Source organism: Anolis carolinensis, chromosome 6 (genome assembly GCF_035594765.1).
Source record: "Anolis carolinensis isolate JA03-04 chromosome 6, rAnoCar3.1.pri, whole genome shotgun sequence".
Classification (NCBI taxonomy): Eukaryota; Metazoa; Chordata; class Lepidosauria; order Squamata; family Dactyloidae; genus Anolis; species Anolis carolinensis.
The window spans coordinates 64,813,298-64,838,119 of NC_085846.1; the positions used below are offsets into that span (position 1 = coordinate 64,813,298).

The 24,822-nt window shown below is 37.9% G+C and overlaps 1 protein-coding gene across 2 annotated transcripts in view; it reads right to left on the reverse strand.

Moving 5' to 3' along the window:
- Window positions 1–470: 470 nt before the first annotated feature.
- Window positions 471–24,822, reverse strand: part of lars2 (leucyl-tRNA synthetase 2, mitochondrial) — a 68,439-nt gene continuing 44,087 nt past the window's right edge. For both annotated transcript variants that reach the window (XM_062957640.1, XM_062957641.1), the window contains exons 15-21: window positions 20,673–20,776; window positions 20,374–20,556; window positions 14,864–15,033; window positions 13,481–13,558; window positions 10,846–10,957; window positions 3,366–3,493; window positions 471–1,143 (exon numbers count right to left, since the gene is read on the reverse strand). In XM_062957640.1, coding sequence (XP_062813710.1) covers window positions 964–1,143; window positions 3,366–3,493; window positions 10,846–10,957; window positions 13,481–13,558; window positions 14,864–15,033; window positions 20,374–20,556; window positions 20,673–20,776 — 955 coding nt within the window. In that variant the 3' untranslated portion in view covers window positions 471–963. The remainder of the gene's footprint in view (window positions 1,144–3,365; window positions 3,494–10,845; window positions 10,958–13,480; window positions 13,559–14,863; window positions 15,034–20,373; window positions 20,557–20,672; window positions 20,777–24,822) is intronic.

A 24,822-nucleotide genomic window follows, 5' to 3' on the forward strand; every position in this document is an offset into this window, starting at 1 on the left:
CAACTTTCATTCTTGTTGAACGACTAAAGCTGTGTGAGAGTCAAGGCTAAATAAAAGATCGAGACTGGCATGTATGGATATCCCCTGGCAACACTGCATGGCTTGGACGTGATCCATTAGCAACTCATTGCTTTGAAGTACGGAGGTAATAAATTAAGTATGGTTCTTTCCCCCTTAGAAATAATTTTCATTACCTCATTTCATGTTAACAAGCTACGTGGGAACTGTTGAAAAAACACAGCAAAGGTAGACAAATGTTTGCGGATGGCTTTTGTCTTCTGAACAATGGTGTTGAATAACTGGGGAAGTAGGTGATGGATTAGAACAGTGGATATTACTTTCATGATCGGTCGACCAAAGAGCTCTAATTTTTATGTATGTAAAGAACCAAGTATAATATGACCTTCACTGAGTTCAGCATCAACTCATGCCAAATACTGAATGCGACACTTTCATTTCCATTCAACAACTTCGATAAAAAACAAAGTTTATTTTCTGTACATGATTTCCAGAGAAATGTTCGCAGCACTGCTTATATTCACTCAGTTTAGATGACTTAGTTCTTTATTTTAACCCATATTCCTTTCTCTCTTTTGCCTCATAGCATCTCTGCTCAAGTGGGAAAGTAACATCGGATGGCTTCCATTTCTACTGAGAAAGTATGCATGATCCTTATGTGTCAAAGTGTTTTTCATTTTCATGGAAAGTGATAATGGGGATACATGTCCTCTGATCTATGCAAATCAACAAATGTATGGTGTGAGAACATGGACTGGTACTGCTAACTTCTGGAACCTGCTCAGTCAGCATGTCTCCTCAATTAGGAGCTCTCTTCATGTAAATATGTCTCTAAGGCTATGTCCATACTTCCATATCTGTACCTGACCAAGTCTGATGAAAAAATATTTTGATGAAATTCATCTGGCAAAGTTAAATAAGCAGTTTCAGAAATGTCTCTGTCCCCTACTCTTGAATGAGGAAGTTGATGAGGGCAGTTCGAGGAGATAAGAAGAACTTTGTAATTGTACGTCCCTGAAGATATTCAGTGCCCAGCTCACTTTGAACAACCAGTTCACGGACTGCTTCTGCATCTCGGGCTATATGCTGAGGCACCCCAACTTTACCACAGGGCTTGTTGTTAATCTGGAGGGGAAAAAACACAGATGAGAACCAAAAGAGACATCTAAAAATGGGCCCCTTCTCTTGGTTCCCACTCCATTTCCCCAGTATATATTCCTACAAAACAGAACAATATGCGTACATACATCCAGATATAGGATATCCAGTGCATTAAGAAAATTATTTTTTATTATGTTGACAGGTTCTCTCTCTGACACTGTGGGCTGATTCTGGAATGAGTGCTTATGATCTAGCATCTTTGACCAATCTCCCAATAGGGATTGCTGCTAATGCTTATTTTAGGTTCTCCATTCTCCAATATGTTTTTTTCTTGCCTGATAGTCCAGAGAGCACCAGACAGTTGGTTCCAGCCATTTTAATTTTTTATATTGTACCAAAAAAACCTTTAAATTAGGCCCGGGGCTGTGGCACAGACGGGAGAGCAAACCAGTTGCAATTAACTACAATGAATCACTGACCAGGAGGTCATAAGTTCGAGGCCCGCTCGGAGCTATGTTTGTCTTGTCGTTGTTCTATGTTAAAAGGCATTGAATGTTTGCCTATATGTGTAATGTGATCCGCCCTGAGTCCCCTTCGGGGTGAGAAGGGCGGAATATAAATGCTGTAAATAAATAAATAAATAAATTTATTGCAAGAAATTAGAATGGAAGAGAGACTTGGTGCTACTCAGAGCATTGTGGTTTCTGTTTGTCTCCAGGAAAGTCATCCCAGATGACAGGGCACTTGGCCAAAGTCTCTCTCAAAACTAAAGATACTATTTGGTGACCTGGAACTAGGAGTAGGTTTTAATTCCAAAGATACAGAAAAGGGCACAACAACATTTTTATGCAGAGGAACACAATCTTTTGACCTGGATCCACATATGACTACAGAATCTGATGTTGATAAAAAAAAAAGCTGTAGTCAAAAGGCGGAATAAACACAGCTTAAACAAATAACTGAAAATAAATAGTCCATCATGAAATAGTTGTAAAAATATGATTCCAGAATGTCTGGACTTCTTTAACAATCTATCTTTCAATTACAGTTGGATAAGTTAAGCTATGACCAGATAACCCGAATCTCCATAGATGCTCAATTCCAGATGCTTACATATACTGTAGCTGACATAATAATGTCTGGCCCAGCCCACAAATCAGATGCATTTGTCATTATGTCTCCAGTACAGAGCCCAAATGTACAGTGACCTCTTTCATGTTGCTTCCTGTTGGTACTTCAGGCTGAATATGGAACACTATAGATCCAGCAGTAAATGGAAATACTGGAGTACATTATGCCAACTCAGATAGGGCTACAATTGTCTAAGAAAGCAACATGTTATTAGGCTGAGTTATTGCGACAAATGTCGGGTTGTGGCTTAGAACACTAGTTCAAATAGAACTGTCTGAAAACAAAATTTGGATAAAATATGTTTTGCATACTTCATGTGTCTTGATATGATTGTATTGCACTTTTCTGCCCACACCAGTGATAGCAATGAGGTGGAATGCAAGTGGGCCTAATGCAGGAGAATAAAGGTCACTGGATCAACATGTTATGGAAGGGATTTAGATTTCAGGATGCCATTTTCAACAGGAGCTCTGTGTTTATGTATTGGTTCTGGTTTAATGGAGTTGTAAGTCAAACATACATTCATGTAGAATAAACATTGATATGTTTCTATTACATATATGAGATTTCTATGCATCTTGGTGTGGGCAAATTACAGAGGTTTGGGGGCCAATTTCCTAGCAGTGAATGCCACAGTGTTTCTAGTTTTTTTTTTTTAAAGAAACTGGAAGTGGCTGAATATCTGTTTTTGTCTTCTGATTTTTTAAATTAAAATGAATAGTTTGTCCTGGAGATAAAAGATAGCATAGGGAGGGTCTAGGAGGAGCCTAAGAATCACAAAGATGACTTGGAGGACAACAACAACATAGTTTTATTGGACACAGTATTCTCTTCTCATTTAGTCTTTCCATCAGGAGCATAGCCCACAACAAGGGAGAATTTGTCAGGTCTTTGGGCCAAATTAGGCTCCTTCATATGATTTTGCTGTAAGTTTCTCCAGAGTAAACAAAGTTCTCTTAGGATTACTGTTGCAACTGCTCCACTGCTCAGGGTGGAAACAGGGCAGTTCTGCACCACATATGGGTCCTCTGGTAGGTGAGATTGGTAATGGTAAAATCAGTAATATTGAAATATGTCTTAGTTATCACAACTAAAGTAGGAGTACGTGTTCTTACCAGAACAGACACCTGCACTACATCTGGCTGCCGAAGGTATTCTGGATCCACAGTAGGCCAAGACTGTTGCAGTACTTCGATGTCCCAACGGTGATGACTACAAAGTTTGTTTTGAACATGAGATAAACCTGAAATACACCAATGATTTATTGCTTTTGCTGGAATAAACATTTGTTTTTATAGTTTGGTTATTCAGTTGTAGCCTTTGGCCCAACTTTTGCTTGTTTGTTTTTGCAAAGCACAGATGACACACTGGAAAGTGAAAATGCACTGGATTGCAAATCACAGATGAGGAGTATAAGGGGGGAAACATTATTTGGTGATCAAAGTGAAGCAACAGCCAAAGAAAGAAAATGAAGATAAAGGGGCCCTGAGAGATTATTTTTAAGGAGCATAATAAGGTAGGTCAGAGGGAGCAAGTTTTTCCAGAATACAGCAAAAACATTTAATTTTCAATGTTATTTCAAGCTACAATCTCAAAATATGTTTAGACTGCACATCCCAAACATGCTTCTCATAGTCCTGTTTTTTATTTTTTTAACTATCTTGAATCCCAGCACTGGAAAAACCCTGGGGGAAGGGAATAAATTAAATAACACAATATAGCAAAATACATTTACTAGAAGATCTCTTCCAAGTGAACATATATAGGACTGCATTGGAAGAGATTGTAATTACGAGAAAAAAGTGAGAACAAATATCACAACCTGGTTCAATGTGTATCTTACTAGAATGATGATGATTGCATGAAGGCCAAAGCCATGGAATAATATGGGCAGCCTAAAGCCTGAAGTCAGTTAGATAAAAACTAATAACATAACATTTCTTTAGGCCATTTCTCTAGGTCTTGCATTATCCCGAATTAAGAGTTCAAGATGTTAGTACTTTTTGATGTAGCCAGTCTCCTCTTCCTCTAACTGACCAACTGCTACACGTACTTCTATTGCGTGTTGTGTGACACCATTGCTGGTCATGTGCGGGCACAGTTTTCATGATGAAAGTGGTGGATCAACACTTATGTAAAATATTTCAAAGGATAATTAAGGATAATTAACAACACTATGGAATAGTGATGCATTTCCTTGCTGGGCTATGTTGTTGCTAACAGATTGTGCAGTGTTTACAATGGACTCTGCAGAAAATGTTTCAGCTGTACTTCAGAAAAAGGAAAATCAGCTTCTTTAGCAAGCTTTGCAAAAGCTGATATGTTATCAGCAAATGTCTGATTTGTATAACCATTTTATATAACTATAAACCTGGAAGTTATGTAAAAATTTCTCGGCCGGAAAGGGAGAAAAGGTTTAAGAAGCCCTAGATCTAAAGAACTAAAAACAACTGATTTACAAAAGTAGGAAAATGCTACTTGCCAATTATGTCAAGCATGTGCACTAATAATATTTTTAAAGCATCTGTTAGTACACTTCCTTTTGCTTACATTCTGCGGTCAAAGCAAATATTGGGGGTCTCAGATTGGTTAGATGAGGCCCCGCTTGCTGCTTCTATGATCAAAGGGTATCTTTGCTTGTTGTGTAATGACATATCTCATATAAAGGTTATCTATTAAGATCTGTGTGATATACAGTATCTTAAAAAATAAATGAACATGTAAATTGAAATAGCAGTGATGGGCATTTTAAAAAAGCCACTGGACAGATTAAATTAGTTCTCTAAACACCATGTAAAAATCATGCAGATAGAACTTGTCCAACAGTAGTTTCCTTTGAAAAAACAAAGATGACCACTAAACAGCACAAAAGCACTTGCTGTGTCAAAGCAGGGTAAGACATTCAGCAGTGTATGTATGGATCCGGGCAATTCCATGAAGCTGATTTTCATGCAACGATAGCAGCACTCCCCCTGCTAATCACACATTAAAACAGAGTAGTAACATATATGGGATATAGAGACAGAACATGATACTTTTCATGCAGTGGTTCCATGCCATCCACAATTTAGAATACTATGCAAACTGGCTAGATGTGTGCTTCTCAAGCTATCTGATGTGGGACCTGAGAAATTATTATTTTTCAATTTTAGAGACTGGCACTAAATTTGTGCCCAATGGAATACAAGTGTTTCTTTCTTTCCTAGAATCTTGTCATGGGCAAGATTCACTGACTCAAAGACCACCACTTTGAGTAACACAGGGCTACAAAAAATAACTGGCAGTGTCTAAAAAGGCCCTTTGAATGAAAGAAGAGGACACCCTACACACCTGATTACCTTTTGTGCAAAAGCTTTTGCTTTGTGGGATTCTCTGCATGAAATGAAACTTTCTCAAAAAATGTCCTTGTCAAGAGAGGAAAAGGTTTTATTTCATAAAATAATAAAAAGTTCTTAGATGTGGTGCTTGAATGCTGCTCAAATACAAGGTTTCAGGAAGGAAATACGCTTCCTCATCCTGTTTGCATATCCAAATTGCCAAGCTATCAGCCTAATGAACTCAGGCCAGAAGTAAAAGGGTTGACAAACTTTTTAGAATTCAGAAACACAGAGAGCAGCACACAGACTGAACATAATGCAGGTCAGTGGAGCATTTCACATTTTAAAATATAGGTAAGCAGGGATGCTGTATGATATCAGATGAAAAAAAAATTACATTCCAAAATTCAAAACATGAAAATGTGGAAAACTGCACCGAGTGTTCACTGGTCAAGATGGATTTCATTCTTAAGAGAGGAATCAAAGTAGGTCTTGTGAGAGGGGAGTCACCAATACATCAGTACACAACTAAATCAGTACAGTAAGTGACTCCACCTACTACTGCTTCTAAAAGATATGCTAGCATGTGTGTATGTGCATATGCCTGCAAATTGCATGCCAACTTAGGGTAACCAAATAAATTTCATTGGATTTTCTTAGGCAATGAAAGCCCAGAGGTGGTATTGCCTTCCTCTGAAATGTGGTTCACAGCACCTGTTTGGATTACAACATTGGTCCCCCATTCAAATAATAAGGTCTGATCCTGCTTAGTGTCCAAGATGGGATCTGGAGCCTCCACGGTATTTGGGTCTTATTATTAAGAAAGAAACCTTTAGACTACACTGTTACATGGATTTCTTTTAAGTCTAAAACAAGCAAGTGTGACAGCAGCTATAAGCAAGATCACTGGGAAATTCAAAAATTGGTTTATTTGAGCTATAACTGATATTTACAACTACTGGGGAATCAACTCAAAGGCTTAACATTAATCCTTTACTCCTGCTTTACACTAGAGGAGGGTATCTGGCCATTATTTAGGCTTGGTCATAATCGATAAGATGATTTAAGGTAAAAGCTATGTCTGACTCCCTTTAAGTGTCATAGCATAAAGGGGATGAGATACTTGTTAGGGCTCAACTATGGATAAGTCCAGAGCACTTACCTTTCTGGACTACAATTAACAAAATCCCAGCCAACATGCTCATTGTTCCTTTTGTAGTCCAAACAATTATTTCCAACCTCTGCATAAGTCAAGCAGCTAAAATTGGCTTAAAATAGATTCCTTATTTTCCTATTACCTCTCAAAGCAAAGAAGAATAAGACACAAATAAATAATAACACTAACCATCAAGATATAATTAATTTTACAGTGATATGGGATAAAGATGAGCTCTAGAGGGAGGTCAGGACTTATTGGTTCATCTCTGGGTAATTTGCAGAAGATCAACAATGATTTCTAATTCTTCAGAAATAAGAACAAAAAAATATGACTCCCTAGGCCCAGCATAAGTTATACTGCTGAAATGAATAAAAGCTTGTGATAACAAAAAGTTGGATTCTTGTATGGAATGTCGATAAGTTAGATTCAGTTCTGATCCTTAAACTGAGCTAAGGTTTCATAAATTCCAAATATGTGTTTTTGAGCTGGTCTGCAACTGTTAGATGTGAGGGTCTAGTAAAACAAGGTAGCTCCCACATGCTTGAAATGCATATACTTTTGGAATAAATATGCAGGACACATAAGGTCTGAGCATACATTCCCCTGGCCTCCGTTCTACTGAAGTGCTGCACGTTGGGCCCATGTAATTATGCAGTAAACAGTTGCCAGCCACAAAATACTATTAAGACAGAAAAACCATTCATCCTGAGGGCAGTTTTAAAAATTTCATGTGAGGCTGGATACAAGCCAAGATATGCTTTCCTGTTTGCCATATCTTTCAGCCAACAGATTTTTAAAAAATGCAGTTATAAGAACTATCCATTAGGAAAAAATGTCTAGACATTTAGACACCAATTATCTATCAGTTTGTGTAAAAATATAAAAAATACTGCCATTCAAAGGCACAGATTGCTCTGATGCCTAGGACAGAAGACGGAAGTAGACTTCAATAACCACAAAAAGTTATTTAATCTTCACCCTCCCAGATGGGAGATTTCAGGACCCCAGGGCCACACTGTGCTGCAGAATTTACAGAAATTAAACCCATAGGCCAGCATCCTCTCACTGAAATACACTAAGATCATAATAGGTGTCAGTAGACACCCATTATTATTTTATTTTTTGCATCTGGTTAAGGGACACAGCTAGACATTTCTTTGATTTCTCCCTTTCCTCACCAGTCACTGAATGGTTGTGGAAAGTGGGAGAGGCATTTATCATAGCAAAGCAGTGAGTTCTGTGAAGGTTTCAGTTCTGCTTTTGGAACTTGCACAATATGCTCAGCAATACAGGTTCTCAGCCTTCACAGGTATTTCATGACATTGTCAAGGGTTTAAGCGGTTTCAGGCACCTAAGGTGCTAAGAGAAAAAAAAACTGAGGAAAAAAAATAATTATCCAAGCAAAGTTATTGCATTTTGCTACTACTCATTTTTGTCCTACGAATTCACAATATAATGTACAAGCAGTCCCTAAGTTACAAACATCCGACTGATGAACAACTCATTGTTAAGAACGAGAGCAAGGCAACAAGAAGTGAGAGAAATCTATCCCTTGGAAGGGAAATTGACTCCTAAGAGTTAGCATGGGGAAAAGGTGTTTCCACTGAAGTTTTATCTCCAACCCTTGTTTCCACAGCAAGCCGAATTTTTCAAAATTCAATTATCACAGGGATAGAAAGCGAGGTGAAATTTTCTGAACAGGGGCACAGATAGCAAAACAAACTCCACAGGGCTGTTAACCCTTCCCTATGCTCTTCAAAACTAAAAGATACGCATTTTGGTTGGAGTTACACTTAAAAATTGTACCTGTTCTGGCTTACATACAAATTCAACTGAAAAACAAACCTGCAGAATCTATGTTGTTCATAACTTGGGGACTGCTTGTATGTTTTAGACCCTTATGGAGGTGATGTTTGATGAAGAAAAACTGGTGGGGTTATCTGAACAAGAACCAATTCCTCACTGAAACAGGGTAGGTGGCAAGTGCATGTTCTCTTACTCCTGTTTAGGAAGGACAATGTGGGAATATTGATGTTGTGTGATACGAAGATGGAAGGACCTAGTGCAGACAATGCACCATAGTGTAGCCGTCACAAACAGGGCTAAAGAAGCCAACAAAAAAGCAATCAAAATCTTTGAACTTTTTCTTACAAAAAGTATCTTTATGAAATAAATATTATTACCATCGGTTATCAAGGGTTGATATTTGGAGTTTTGGACCATCTGTGATTTGGAATCTATACTAAGATCTAACAATCAGTTGGGTGCCATATTCCAAGTGGTGTTGCTTTTTGCAATTGTGCTATTATGAACCTATCTCTACTGGTATCATTGCATTTGCAATTGCTCCCAGAGCATCTATCATTGCTGGAACCACAATTTTTCCTCCCAGAGGTGTGGAATCTCTATTTGTATGTCCCATATTTCATAATCTTTTCCTTTCCTTTTTCTTCAATTCTGTTGTCATTTGGTGAAGCCACATCTATAATTCAAGCTTTCTTTTTCTGAATCACTGTTTTGTCTGTCACATTATGTTCTAACTGTTTGTCAGTCTGAACCTTAAAGTCCCATGGGATTTTTTTGACAGTAGCAGAATGGACAGCAACAGAAAACACATTACCAATGGAATGCTATTACAAAGCAAATCTATCAGTCTGAGGTCACCAAAGCGAATGTACACAATTTGGAAAGAAATGTTCCCAGGCTCTAATGTAACAGAGTGATGATTATGAGACCAACAACAATAACTATTATTACTAGTAATAGTTCTTTCTTCTTATTATATTGATTTATGTCCTGCCTTTTTCCTCATCCTAATTCTTGGAGTCAAGGCAGCTTACAACTTATTAAAAGCTATATAATAACAGAAAATATTAAAGGTTATTTAAAAATAATAAAATAGTCTATCGAGTTAAATATCTAAGCATGACATCTATTCAGGACATCAAATGAGGGGAATCCCATGCAAGTGAAAATGTGGAAGCCCCTTGACTTTACTGAGCTGAAGACATACATTCTTTGCCTACTGTTCCTGGAAGAGGCATATTATGGACATGAAACCTTGGAGGGTACTATGGTCTTCCATCCCAAGATGTTACTATCTCAGAACAGTGAAAAGTCTGAAAAGATTTTGTGCATCCGAGGTTCAACAAAGGGGAAACGAAGGACTCACAGAAATTTACTCACTGTTAAATTGGCTGTGTCTAAGGACATGTGGGCTTCAAGCAGCTTCAAATGGATATAACCACAGATGAAAGGATGGTTAAATGTACATGCCCATTCTAGCAGTAAATACCAAATAAAGCAGGAAAATTGGGCAGAAAAGCGTAGTGAAATAGAACATTTATCTGGGCAGGCAGCCTGGTTCACTGGAGGGAACCCAGCTTGAGTACAGTATGGTGATTGGACCATATTTCTACACTAGAATAAGCATGGTGGGAAACCAAAAGGTCTGCAAACCAAAGACCTGACATATGCTAGTACCATTCATGCCATATGTGGCCATTCTCACTGTTTCTTCTGCAGTGGATTTTTTTAAAAAAAAACATCAGTAGACCAGGAAGAAACTTGCTTACTAGGACCACAGCAAAGTTGTCTGTAGAGTTATTGCCACAAAGAATGGCTTTTCATTGGGGAATGTTTCCCACAGCAGGACTCTTTTGACTCACATTACTATTAGTTTTAAGTCTTCCTGAATATAATGTTTGAATTAATATGACAAACCAGAATACATAGATGTGTTAAAATAAGTAAGTAATGAAAAATGAACAGTGTTGTGTTATGAAGAGTCATTGCTGTCAATCTAATTGAACACAGTAAACACATACATTGTAACAATTACAGATGCTGATCATGAAAATGCAATGATTGAGAATCTGCTTCTTACACTAGGTGGTCTTCCATATATTGTTGGACAGTAGCTTTCAGGAGGCCTTGTCAGTATAACCAAGGTGAGGAATCCTGGGAGTTGCAGTCCAAAAACATCTGGAGAGCTAAATGAGATCTACATGTTTTATGTCATCAGTTGAATATGCTCAGTTCTGATCAAAGCATCTATAAAATATTTCTGTTAATATTCTTCTCTATGGTAGTAACAATAAATAAAACTCTAGAAATTACCTTTCCAGATCTCAGAACTGATGTGCGGTGCCATTGGTGCAAGCATAACACAGAGTGTTGCGAGGGCATCCTCATATTCTGCACTATGGAGAATAACTCTTTGAGACGCTTGCTACAAAGGAAGAAAATAGAATAAAGGATTATTAAATATAACTGGGTTAGGACTCTTGGAGATTAGGATTCAGAAACTCATTGGTTGACCTTGGGCAAGACTCACTCTATCAGCCTATCAAAGTGACAATGGCCAATCTTCCCCGAATAAATGTTGCCAAGAATACCCTAGGATAGAGTCACCATAAGCTGGAGTTGACGTCAAAGCATATAACCATACAACAAGATGGTCATTTCTATCAGAAAAACATGGGGCTAAAAAGTTCAAAACTCGCACTGCTTATAGAGGATGTAGTGCAGGGGACTTTTCTTAAACACTTGGCAAAACCTTGAGACTCGAGCCAGTTATTGGGATTCTGAACAGAATCCCAAGAATGTGCATGATGATCATTTTATTAGATTAGGGCCTGAAAAGCATACTGCAAACTCAAATTTACTGTTGCAATACTAATTGAAGTCATAAGTCTTTTGAAAAATGAAAGAGATAAGCTAGACAAGATGGATAACCCTGGCCAAGGCTTGTGTTTTGCTTGGTTACTCTGTCAGCATTTCACCTCTGTTCTAGATAAAGATTTTGAGTTAGCAAAAGATACAGGAATGGAGTCTGGAAGAGTTTCATAAGGTTTAAAACTGAGGGACTGATTAGACAGTGGTATAAGGTAATTAACTTTTATATCAGAACAAACATTTAGGTGTTGGGCGCTGATTCTATAGTACATTTAAATCCTGACCTTCCTCAAAGTGTATCTCAAAGTGGTATCCCACTATTCTATTTTAGTCCCTGTGATGTAACTGAAGCTAAAAAGGCGTAACCACCCAAGGTCAGGCAAAAAACATAATGATTTTGCATGATGATCAGAACCTGGCTCTCACCAGTCTAGCCTACTGCTATGACCACAGCATTATCCTAGCTCTCCCAGAACGGCATTACAGTCACAATATTCTTTTCTGTAACAGTAACATGATTTCACATCTCCACCTGATCAACTGTAGTGAATTCCTATAGGAGAAAAGTTTCACCTCTGGGGACTTTAAAACATCTGGATAGCTATGCTACAATGAAGTATTTGTACACCAAAGAGGATGCAGCCAACAAAGAACAAATGATCATTTAAAAATGGTGGGAACACCATCTCACAATGAATAGACCCAGTGGTGTTCAGCATTAAGAGGAAACAAAACAAAATAGTTTAGATGTATGTTGTCAAGTGTTAAATGCTGTGGAAAGAGGCAACTTCTAAATAACATAGAAGAGTAAAAGATTGATGAGGGTGCCACAAGTAACTCTACAAGGACTTACAAACTGCATATGCACGTGCATTAACACATAAACACAGAGTAAGCAATTTTCAGGCCAAGAAAAAGCTAATTTTAAAGTGTTAAAAATGGCTGGAAAGGACAGATTCTTTGGTCATTCAGAAATAAAACAAACAATATTCATTCAAATGTCTGTGAAACTCCTGATGCTGCATTTTACACAATTGCTAAAAGCAGCTCATCTTTGGTCAGTCTCTAGTCCAACATCATTTACAGACCTACATGTTGCTGTTCTACAAACTTGGAAAATGCAATGTTCCCAAAATGTTAACTCAAAAGAAGGCATGGAGGTGGCAGACAATAAAAAGAAGACAGATAAGCATTTACTGCACTTATATCTCCCTGCATGAGAAGCAAAGTTTTATTTGCAGGTTAAGGGCTTTGCCAGAAATCAAACCAATGTGCTCTGCTCCCATTTAAAAAACATCTGAAAATGAGTCACTGGCAGCACTCATCATGAAACATCTATTATCAGTGATTCCCTCTGCAATTGTTGATAGGAAAAGTATTTTTAAAGAGAAATAAGAAAAAGCTTCATTTTTAATGAAGTGAAACTCTTTCGGTTTGTTCTAATTTTAATTTGCATACTTCCTGGTTTCAGACAAGAGTAAAAATGGATATTCTGAAATGCTGGTGAACATTTGTTTCACCATGCTCCCAATATACACTTAGGTTTTATTCTATACTAAACAGTTTGCTAAGGATGTGAGCAGCAGTCCTGCATGTTAAAAAGTTGCCATTACACTGTCCCCAAAGACACCTGTAGTTTCTATATATTCTTTCAACATGTATAAATCACAATAATAATACTGATAAAATTTCATTTAGTAACTGCCTTGAAGCACTACAATTAATGCTCAATTATATTCAACAGGCAAACAGACAAATTAAGTCCAAAATTAGGTCATTATCTGACTTTTTTAAACATATTACATCCTAATCCTGTTTATGATGTTAACAGAGATTATTTATATTTAACATTCTATTGTATTAATATAGTAATTAAAACAAGATTAATTCCAATTGTGCAAAGATTGATATCGGATTCTCAAATCAATGGTAACTGCAACTGAGTACAATTATTTCACAAAAAAGCACATTCTAAATCTTGCAGAGGTCACAGCGCATTCCATGATAAATACACTTTCCTGCTGGCTTTCCTGTGCATGCATAGAGCTTTAAAATGTTTTACTGTAAGTATACTTACTGACAATGCATTACTGAGACTCATCAGTTGAGAAATTGCAGCATTAAACAAATAATCTTCCAAGAAGTACTCAGTCACCTAATCACACAAAAGCAACATTTTTCTTTGTTAAATCACAGAGTTATCTATCTTTGCTATAGCAATAAATAGTGTCAGCAAGCCCTAATCTCTTCTGCTTTTCTCGAAAAGATTTCTAGGTCTTGGTTTATTAAAACAGGCTAAGAAGGGAATAAAATAATAATAAACAGTTGAACAAGAGCATGAAACTATTTGATTTCAATAAATATTCAGAAGAAAGGGCCAAATGTGGCTCCAGAGACTAAAGGAAGTAGAAGCTCAACAAGATGTGGAGAACCTTGCTTGTGCTGGTCTCCAGGATTGCTGAATCTTAACAGCTTAATAGTTTTCTTTTCACTGACAATGACAGAGAATGAACCTGGGGTATTCTTCATGTATGTGTTCTAACATTATAGCTCCTTCCTTGATAGAGAAATGAAGGAATTCTTGCATTACATTCCTATGTAGGCTGAATGACTACAATTAACCCTGGCCAGCTTCCAAAGAAAGGCCCCTTTTCAGAGTTTATCATTGTCTTGTAAGGTAGCCATGATTTATGTTAATCAAGCATCCTTAGCTTTGGAGCAAGATAAAAACCATCAACATCTAGGAGTGTCGTAGAAATCACGCAATGTTTCTTTATAACTTCTTTTAGCTTTGAAGAAGAAATGGAAATGGCTTATGGTCATCAGAACAGAACAGAGTTATATCACTTGCAAAGCAACAAATTTCATGACAGGCAACTACTCTTAACTTCCTTGAACCTTGTGCTCTCCAGACGTCTTGGGACTACAACTCTCTCTACTTACAGATATTGTGGCCACATCTGGAGGGCACCAAGTAAAGGACAACTGCTTTCCCTTGTCTTATGAGACATTTCACTGACAGGGATTGCCATTTTAAGCTCTGAAGGAGAGCTGGCCAACGGGTAATACATGCGTCCAGCTCCTTTTTGGGCTTTTACTAGCTTCAAGAATCCCCTCTGGTATTTAACACCAATTTAAAAAAAGAATTGTTCTTGGAAGTTTCCAGGAAACACAACCCTCTCTAAATAAGAGTGTGTGCCCCCATTGTTGTTTTTACCAAAAATATATTTTTCAGGAAACCAGAAGTGGACTTTCAGTTGGTTTCAGGTTCACTTTAAGTTAAACGTTTCCCAGAACTAAAAACTTTTCCTGTCAAAATGGAATTACATTTACTTTTTCCAGTTTATGAAAACAGGAAATTTCAATGGTGTATGTTCTGTTCAAAGTGATAATGGCCAGAAAATCACAACATGCCACAGTGACTTCATCATTTAAAAAATGGTCAGAATTTTGTTCTAACCTGTGAGACAGCATGATTCTTTTGCTTCCAAATACGTTTGGCTTCATCTTTCTCTTTCTGATTCAGCAGCTGAGGACTGGGCAACGTTCCAGAATTCCTGGCTTCAATAAGTTTGGTTGCTAAGTGCCAGAGGCGAGATTGCCATCTTTGCACCCCAGGGATTGCATCAGCTGAGTGAAAAATTGCAGGCGAGAGAGGATTTCATTAGCACGAGTTGAAATAACATTGTCTGAGGAGGAACACTTGACTAGAAGTACTGCCCTTTGTAATGAGTCAGTATTTAACAACGTTGAACCTAAAAATATTTAAATTCAAATCTTATTAAACTGAGTTAAACAGTTCTCCGTTGGTTTCATGATGCACACAGTATTTGTAAAAATATTCAAGCTGAAGGGCTACTGACAGAAACTCTTTACTGAAGATGTCCCTTTTAAAGTTGAAGCAAAGTGATGACAAAGACAAGTACTCAGTTGTAACGAAGGTCAGAGAACGATGTGTCTTCAAGTGGTACAACTCGGGAAAAGAAGATAAAACACAGCACTTAAAACTCTTCAAAAGGAATTAACACAAATTCAAATTAGCCCTGACTACACTATGTAACACAGTTTTTGTTCCTGGGTTATAAATGTCATTTCCTAATTGGTTCTATCAAAAAAAAATATGGAAAAAGTTTATTAAATTGAAAAAACTTTGTTTGTGCTGGACATCCTGCAGCACATTTTGCTATAGTTTTTCTATGAATCTCTCATACAGTCTCACCCAATTCAACATAGATTGTGGCAGCCACAAAAACGAAGTTTCTGAAGTATAATTACTTTAAAAGTAAGTACTGCACAATAAAGCAGGAAACAACACTTTTAAACCAGGAACAGAAAAAAAAATCAAATTTTGTTACATAGTGTTGTTTAATTGGGATAGATATTTGATACATATAGAAATCAGATAGATGTATATCTGAGGTCTAATTTAAGATCATTACATCATGTATCCTGAACACACTGATCATATCACACACTGGAGGAGCAGACATATGATCTCCCACATCTTACGTTCATCTGAAGAAAAACAGAAAAGAGGCCCTTGATTAAGAGACTTGTACACATTTCCCATGGAGAATTTTTTCCTTTAGAAAGGAGGGAAAGGAGGGATTCAGATGCATCTGGATCAACTATGCAAATCTGGTACAGACTTTCTGCAATAGTCACAACCATTATTTATTTATATTAGGCATGGGCAAACTTCAGCCCTCCAGGTGTTTTGGACCTCAACTCCCAGAAATCCCTGCCAGTTTACTGGCTGTTAGAAATTTTGGGAGTTGAAGTCCAAAACACCTGGAGGGCTGAAGTTTGTCCATGCCTGATTTATATAGTACACAAACCTCAAGATAATAGGCCAGGAACCCGCTTGCAGTTGCTGCCAAAAAAAGGTGCATACAAGCAACAAGGCCTTTTCACGCCATCAGTGCAACTTCTGGCTTAACCCTCCCCCTCCCCCTCCCCCGTCCCAAAGATGCTCACCTAATGTTTATGATACTGTCTTTGGTGCATCAGATGTAAAGACTTTTTCATTTTCCCAAGTATTTGTACAACTATTTTAGTGCATTCAGATATTAGCACTCTTTTTGCCATTGGTTTCATCATATTCACTGGTTTTATCATTAGTTCATTGTTTGCATTTGTTTTCATTATACAGTGGAACCTCTACTTAAGATTATTCCAACTTAAAAGCATTTGAATTATGAGCTGTTGCTCAGCCTGTGTTTCACTTTAACATAAGAGCAACACTTTTGAGTTAAGAGCTAGTGCCAGAGGGAACGTTAGCATGAGAGTACAGGGCATTAGAGCTTCAAGGGAGCAGCCTTTGTGCCTCATGCTTTTGTTCACTTTGGGAGATTACTGTCTGCTTTGTTCTTGTCTGCCTTTAGGAACTTTGGGTTAGTTGATTTTGTGTGTGTTTTTTTAATTCCTGGTATGTTTGGCTTTATTAAGGAGGAGGGGAGAGCAAGAGAGGGAGGGAGGCTGGAATGAGTATAGCATGAAGAAAAAGATGCTTCTGCCTCTTCATTTTGTGCTTCCTTGCCACAACTTTGAGCTTCTACTATGGTGCCACAACTTTGTGTTTCTACTTTATATATATACTAGCTGTGCCCTGCCACGCGTTGCTGTGGCAAAGTATGGTGGTATGGGAAATAAAGTATTGAGGAATTGGTGGTAGTTAAGGTAAAGGGTAAAGGCTTTCCCCTGACATTAAGTCCAGTTGTGTCCGACTGCACACTGAAGTGGATTATATGGCAGTGTGGAGTCAAGATAATCCAGTTCAAAGCAGATAATATAAGATTATAAATGGGTTATAATCCAGTTTAAATCTGATAATCTGTATTTTATAGGCAGTGGGGAATAGGCCTAAGTGAGGCCTAACTCTGCCTGTCCCCTGGGCTGAGTGGGTTGCTAGGAAACCAAGTGGGCAGAGCTTAGCCTTTTAACTGGCAGCAATTGGATGAAAACAATTATTCATTTCCTCTAATTAAGACTTTATTCTTCTTTTCTTTTTGTTGTATGAATGTAAAGGCATGGATGAGGGGTTGTGCTGCCAAGTTTAGTGTTTCTAGGATGAGTAGTTTTGTTGTTTTGTCCTAGGCTGAAATTTCATTACCGTTTTATATATATATATATATAGAGAGAGAGAGTAAATTGTGCTACATAAAATTATACAAACATTCAATTGGTAACACACTGGTAAAACATGTGTTTCTACCTTTTTAAAGCCGATCTTTTTTTTTTAATTGTTTCATGTGAATATGCAGGTTTTGCCTTGCTGTTACACTGGCAAAAACACATTTTGTTGCCTTAAATGTGATTCGTTGCCACAATTTTGTGCTTCTACCATTTTAAAGTTGATCTTTCTTTTTTATTGTTCTATTGTGAATGTGCATGTATACATTATTTGTTATTTATGAAATACATTTTCTAATTTAAAAACACGTAATGAAAACAAATGGGGGTCCAGGGGACCAGAACGGATTAATAGCATTTCAATGGGGAATGTGCTTTGAAATAAGAACATTTGAGTTAGGAGCTCAGTCACAGAACAAATCAAACTCTTAAGTCAAGGTATCACTGTATTGCTCATTATTAAATGAACTCTAGTCTTGGGGTATTCCAAAGCTCCGATCCAATTTTTCCATGACCCTAAACTTCAGCTGGCCCTGACCTCTGTCAAAGGCTTACGGAAAGGACAATCAACAAAGGCCACGTAACTAATTAGGCCTATCCAAGTATAGGTTGTCGATAATTGTGTGCTTTCAAATCCGCTGACTGAGGGATACCCAAAGGTGAACCTATCACACTGTTTTCTTCACAATAGTTATTCTGAAGGGGTTAACTTTGACTTCCTCTGGGGCTGAGTGTGAGTGACTTTCCCAAGATGACCCAGTAAGTTTCCATAGTTTACTGGGAATTAAAACCATGGTCTAAAAGAGTTATAACCCAACCTTCAAACCACTATACATCAAGCTAGTTTAATCCAAATAAGTAAGAGCTGCTTTGAGTCCCCTTTGGGAGAGATAAAATGGGGTATAAATAAACATATTTATTTATTTATTTATTTATTTAATGTCAAAAGCATTGCATAATAAATAAGTTTAAAAGTGATAAAATAAAGGAATCACAAACAGCTAAATAGTTTTGGACCAAAAGCGGGCAACAGCAATCGCATTGTTCACAGCTTTAAACAACTCCTCCTCCGTGCATGAAACAGGGCATTGTGGGCAAGCATACATATGAGGAGTTGTTTGTTCAGCTCCACAGTCACACAAGGTGGAGGATTCCTCCAGGTAGTGCCATCTTTCCAGGTTGTCTTTTGATCTGCCCACTCTGCTTCTGAGTCTGTTTAGGGACTTCCAAGTTGCCCATTCTTGGTTTGCCCCTGGAGGCAGACCCTATTGGGGGGGGGGGGGGTGGCATCCAGTGGAATTGCCTGGTTTAGCTGCCCAGAGGGATACTCTTGCTGTTGCTGGGGGAACATCAAGAGGAGTGGTGGTTCTCATGAAGGTTTTCCTTGATGAGTTTACTGGAAGGGGGCTGATAGTCATGCAGTGGATGACTTTCGCAATATAATATAATATAATATAATACAATAATAATAATAATAATAATTAATAATAATAATAGGCTCCAAAATGAGTTGAAGGAGAAACACTGGCCCATTTTGTCTCATTTCTACCTGTAACACGTGAACGGAGTCTAGAGGTGCACAGAACAAAGCACACAGTCTAGGGTACCTAGACACACTTGCATGCCTCTATTATGTTTCCTTAAGGGCTGACAAGAACACCTAGAAAACTACTGTAATCCTATTTATTTACCATGTTTAGGTTTCCATGCTGTTGGAATCTTACATGTAATTTGGTATACGAGATGGAACATAAAACTGGCATCTTTGATTTAATTCAAGTGTGAAAACTAAGAAAACCCCCATCTTAGAATCAATCAAACAAGACAAACAGGCCAAATTGTCAGGGACACACCTAAAGAAAAGGCACTTCCACATTTTCTTCTCCAGATGGCATTGACTGGGTGCTAAACTAAAAGGAGAAGTCATTAGCAAGTGCAACTCTTTGCATGGCATTTGAATTTTGAGCACTTCTACAAGAAAAAAAGCAACACAAAACTCTGCCAGCTGTGCTGACACTGCTGATCCCCAGTCTGCCATCTAAACTGGCAAGTACAATTCAACTTTGCCCAAATACTTTGTGAGCACAAAGCTCACTGGATCATCTCTGTGACACGGCAAACAAACTCTCTCTGAAAGCTTCCTTAGTGAAAGTCTTCTGTCTGTGTTTCCTACAGCATCCAAATTTTTTAAAAAATCACATTTAAAAGCAAACATTTTCTCTGTGGCTTTTAAGCTCTGCCAAACACCAATTTACTGTGGAACAAAGCAAAGTCAATCATAAAACAATGTTCTGAAGACTAAAAATAAAGATATGTGGTTAAGTGCCCAAACTATTCATAAATATAATAAATATATATATGAAACAATAAATCAATTAACATTTTATAAAGTTTAAAGCAACTGCTCTGCTCCTTATCAAAGTTAAAAGCTCTGGAGCGTGGAAGAGTAGTTTAACTGGTCTAAATTATCCAAGTCCCTGAGTTGTTATTCTGCCTGCAGGAGAAAAAGAAATACGATCCAGGTAACTGGACTTGCATTTTTCTTCAGTGGCACTAAAAACCGCTTCAGGGGAAAATGTAGATCAAGGAAATTGCAGACAAAAGTTCCTTCATAGTTCTGAAGACAGCAAGATCTTAAAAACCAGATGCAAATATGATGTAGTTCTATGATGATTCCTGAAGAGCCCAGAGAGCAACGATAAAATACAGAAGCAGCAACAATAAAAAATATCTCAAATCAAAAGTTCTGTCCAAATAGAAAAACCAGCAGGTACATTAATCTGGGACTGTTAAAATACAACAGAAGAACTGGAGTGTTGGTATCAGAAAAAGCCTTACTTTTCACATCCCACAAAATGTCTTGCTCCGGAGGTGCAGCAAATAGGATGTAGAGTCGGACTGTGTCAATTCCGTATTGCTGGACCATTTCTTCAGGCTCTATGCCATTGTGCTTAGATTTACTCATTTTTTCCCACATCATCTGCAGATTTTCTTTGGTTTTAATATGAACAGGTTCAGGACCTAAACATAGACAAGAGTAGGAATCTTTTTGAAGTAAAATTGAATTACCAAGCAGAAAATAATACACAAAGTTGTAAAGTTAATGAATAATGGTTGTCAGTCACAACTTCACTTACCAGTAAGGTCAACTTCTCCTCTCTTCAAATATTTACCAGTTGTTGTTAGTCTGAATGTTCGATTCTTGATAAGGCCTTGAACTAAGAGCTTGTGAAAAGGCTCTCTAAGGACAGAGAAATAATTATGTTGAAATTAACCGCCAAAATGTGTTTTAAGCATATTGTAATCCTATACACAGCTCTTTCCCAGAAGTGGCTTTACCTTATATTTGGCCTTCTTTGCACGCAACTGCATCAACCAGGCAACAAACATCCACAAAAGCATGCAGAAGAAAGCCATCAGTGCTCTGTGGGATGCCTAATCATCATCCGTGCCTCAAACCAGTTCCATGATTACCTATGTAATCATTTGCATAGCAAAACAACTTTCTTCAATATTGGCTGGAACTGCATTAAATAGTCAGTGTAGATGGAACCACTGACTATTTAATGGAAGGAAACCTTTGCATGGATGTTCTTTACAAAGCAGAGGTGGTAAACTGTGGCACTCCTTCTAAATAGCATAGTAAAGAGCAAGGGTTGATGGCAAGTGCAATCCAATCATATTAAGGGCTGCCATTCTTAGTGCAGCATGGGTCAAAACAGAATTTCTAAAGGGATCTGACTCAACAGGGTAGTTCAGGCGAGGAGCTATTCCTTATATGAACTTGAAGATGGAGTCTTCTCCAGCTCTGCAATGTTCTCCCTTCTAGCACAAAACCACACCTTGCTGATATCAATCAAGACTTTTTTTATTGACCTAGACCTTTTAAATATTTTGCTCCAGGGCTGCATTTTAACTGGAATAATACTGGGCCTATTATAGTATAATTATAAAAAAATAGATGTCTGAAATATTTGAAGAATCAACAGATCATCTGTTTCTGTGCCCAGCTGCTGCATCTTCACCTCATTCTTTCACAAACAGTATTATTAGCAAAACATAAAAAGGGGACTTGATTCACCCAACATGGAAGCAACCAAAATCTATTCTTGTTAGTTTAGCTATTGCGGATAGTATGTTCCATTGTAAGGTTGGAAACATTATTTTCTGTACCACAGTTCTTACAATCCCACAGTCAGGATGGTTATTGGCCACACTGAGGATCCTGGGGACTGTAGTGCAGTCACTTTTCCATTAATAGGAGAGAGAGGTGGGTAGTCTCAATGGTTGCAAGGAAGGACAGGACTAAGGACTGAAATCCAGAAAATATGAGAGTGAATCCTGATCCTGCATTCCCACATCATCCCAATAGTTTAGGAACAACAGCAGCACAACTGTAGGTGTTGACAGGCTCCTGCAGTAGAAGTCAGGAGTTTTTTCAGACAGAGCTCTCCCAAATGAAGACAACACATTGCAGAATATTGGTGGTGATATGATGGCCTGGTTCCATTCTGAATTCTTCAGGAAGGATACAGAACTCAGGATGTGTAGTGTGTCCCAGAAAGGAGAAAAGGCTTCACTTAGTCCAAAGAGCTTGGAGCAATCCCCTGGTTCTGCAATTCCATCTCAATTCTACTTGCTACACCATTAACTAAACCATCTTTAGAATCTAGTGATAATTCACAGGGTTAGCTAAGCATTAGGTAGAGTCAGCTGGCTGCCTCATGACACTTTATGGTTATCATAAAGGGAAGTAAATTGTTAGTTGTTCAATTTGCTAATAATGTATTTTTACAGACATAGTTTGAAGAGATGCTCTGGGGATTTTCTGCTTTGTCTACCAAAAAAACATGGTTGGTTTTGAGTGCTACATATTTCCATCTAGGTGAATAATACTATCTTTTGACTTGTTCACAGCTGCATGGTATACGGTAGACTCCTACACAGGGACCACCAAGTGTAGCATTGCCCAAACACGAATCAAGGAATATGAAAGGCACTACAGACTAACTCAACCAGAGAAGTCAGCCATAGGAGAGCATTGATGCATCAACCTGGACACAACATATTATTTGAGAACACAGAAATGCTGGACCACTCTAACAACTACCATGTCAGACTACATAGAGAAGCCATTGAAATCCACAAGCATGTGAACAATTTCAACAGAAAGGAAGAAACCATGAAAATGAACAAGATTTTACTACCAGTATTAAAAAAAACTCTAAAATCAGGACAGTAAATAAGGAACAACACTCAGTAAATAGGGGAATTCCAGACAGGAAACAATCAGGGCCAGCTAACACTTCCCAACAAAGGATTCCCTCAGTCAGGCTTTGAAGCTGAAAGGCCATTCAATCCTAATCAAGGTGGCAAGTGGCAACATTCACACTGCCTCAAACAGGCAAGAGTTCTTTCTCCTACCCTGAACATTCCATGTATATATACAGTACCCCACTTGCTTAGTTTCCAACAGACTTCACAATCTCTGTGGATGCTTGCCATAGATGTGGGCAAAACGTCAGGAGAAAATATCTTGACTTAGCTCTAAATTCCTTGCAGTACCTTCCTCTCAGTGGACAGAACCACCCCAAATGCTAACCAACACATTCATATGGCCCTCCTGTATATTACACAAGGAGAACAGAGTTTCAAACAAATAACTTTTGAGGGTGTGCAATGATGATGGAGACACTCAGGAAGTAGAAGTCCAAAAAATAACTTTCATCTCTGGCACAGAAATTGCTCAGCACGGCTCCTTCTCATGCTGCTTCAGCTCCTACACTGTACAAGAAATGCCTTGAATTCGTTTGACATCCCTACTTTGTGGCAGATGACCACACAGAGCTCTCTTTACCTTTTGCCACATGATAATGCAAAATCAAATGATTTGAGACGCTATTTTCTGCCTCAGCAGAAAAATTGGGGAGGGAGGGAAAAAAGGAAATGATATCATCTCAGAATATTATTAATTGTTTAACTGTCACTGATTGTTTGATGCTATGTTACTAAAATCCTATGTATTACTTGTATTTAGAATTGCTACTATAAATGGAGGAACTTTTCTTGTTGTTTACAAAGGGAATGCCTTGCCACTTAAAATAAATGAAATTAGTTGAAATCGTTCTTGACCTACATGGGGAATCAGAATGTTTATAGATAGAAGTTAATTTTTCCAGAATATTTATTCTTTCATCCCCATTCACATATGTTACCATGTTGATATAAGCAGAGGTTTTAGTCTGTTTGCAGAGACAGATGCTAGTAAGTACACAAAATATTTTACCATCTATGGTGGATTTTAAAAATACTCCTTTGTTAAGAATAGAAGTTGTGAGTTGGGAAACAAGAAGAGAAAACAGCCAAGAGCTTAGAAAAGTCTGGAAGCACGCAATTCTAAATCACAGCTTTCTGCCACAGTTCTCCCTCTTCTAAATTTTACTGCCAATTATTCATTAAGAGATTTGCAGCAATAGCTCCCTCTCATGGCCACAGATGGAGCCATAAACTCTAAGTCACATAATGGCTTTGTCACATACAAGCTTGCTTTAGATGTTGCTCCTTTATTATACCACACTACAATGTGAAGCACAATTTTAGTTTCTGCTATGTTTTGAAACAAGTCACACCATCCATCACCCAGCTCATTTTGTGCTAATGCACTTCTCTGTGTTCTTCTCAAGGCCACTTCTCATCTCAATTAGAGCAGTCCCATTGAAGAAAGGTCAGGTGGGTGTGTATGTCTCTCAAGCAATGCTTTTCATTACTGCCCTGTGGCAGAGACTGAAGAACAGCCAAGAGCAAAATAAGATAGACTATCAGTTTCAAAGAGCAATGGAAGCTACTATGGTACAATTCCCAATTCAGAACTGCCATCATGATATTTTGCCAATCTACAGCAGAGGGATATAGAAAGTGAGCTCATCCCTTCCACCAGTCCTGTTGAAAGACCAGCTTCATCAGCTTTCTCCTCTCTTTAAATTGTTCCATTTGTAATAGCTCATAACTGTTATTATATTTTGTGTGTCTGATGACCTTTCTATACGGCCCTGTATCCCAGGATCTGATCCCAGATTATCTGCTTTAAAGAATTATATGAGTCTCCACTACCAGATAATCTGAGACAAGCAGATAATTTGAGATCACATCTTGGGATATAGGGGCAGCGTGGAAGGGCCCTAAGTTTGTTTTCATTTATTTTCCCTCCTCTTCTCCTTTTCTGCCATGTATTTTAGATTAAAAGCCTATGTATATCAGTTACTCTGGAAACATGTGAGGCTAAAGAAG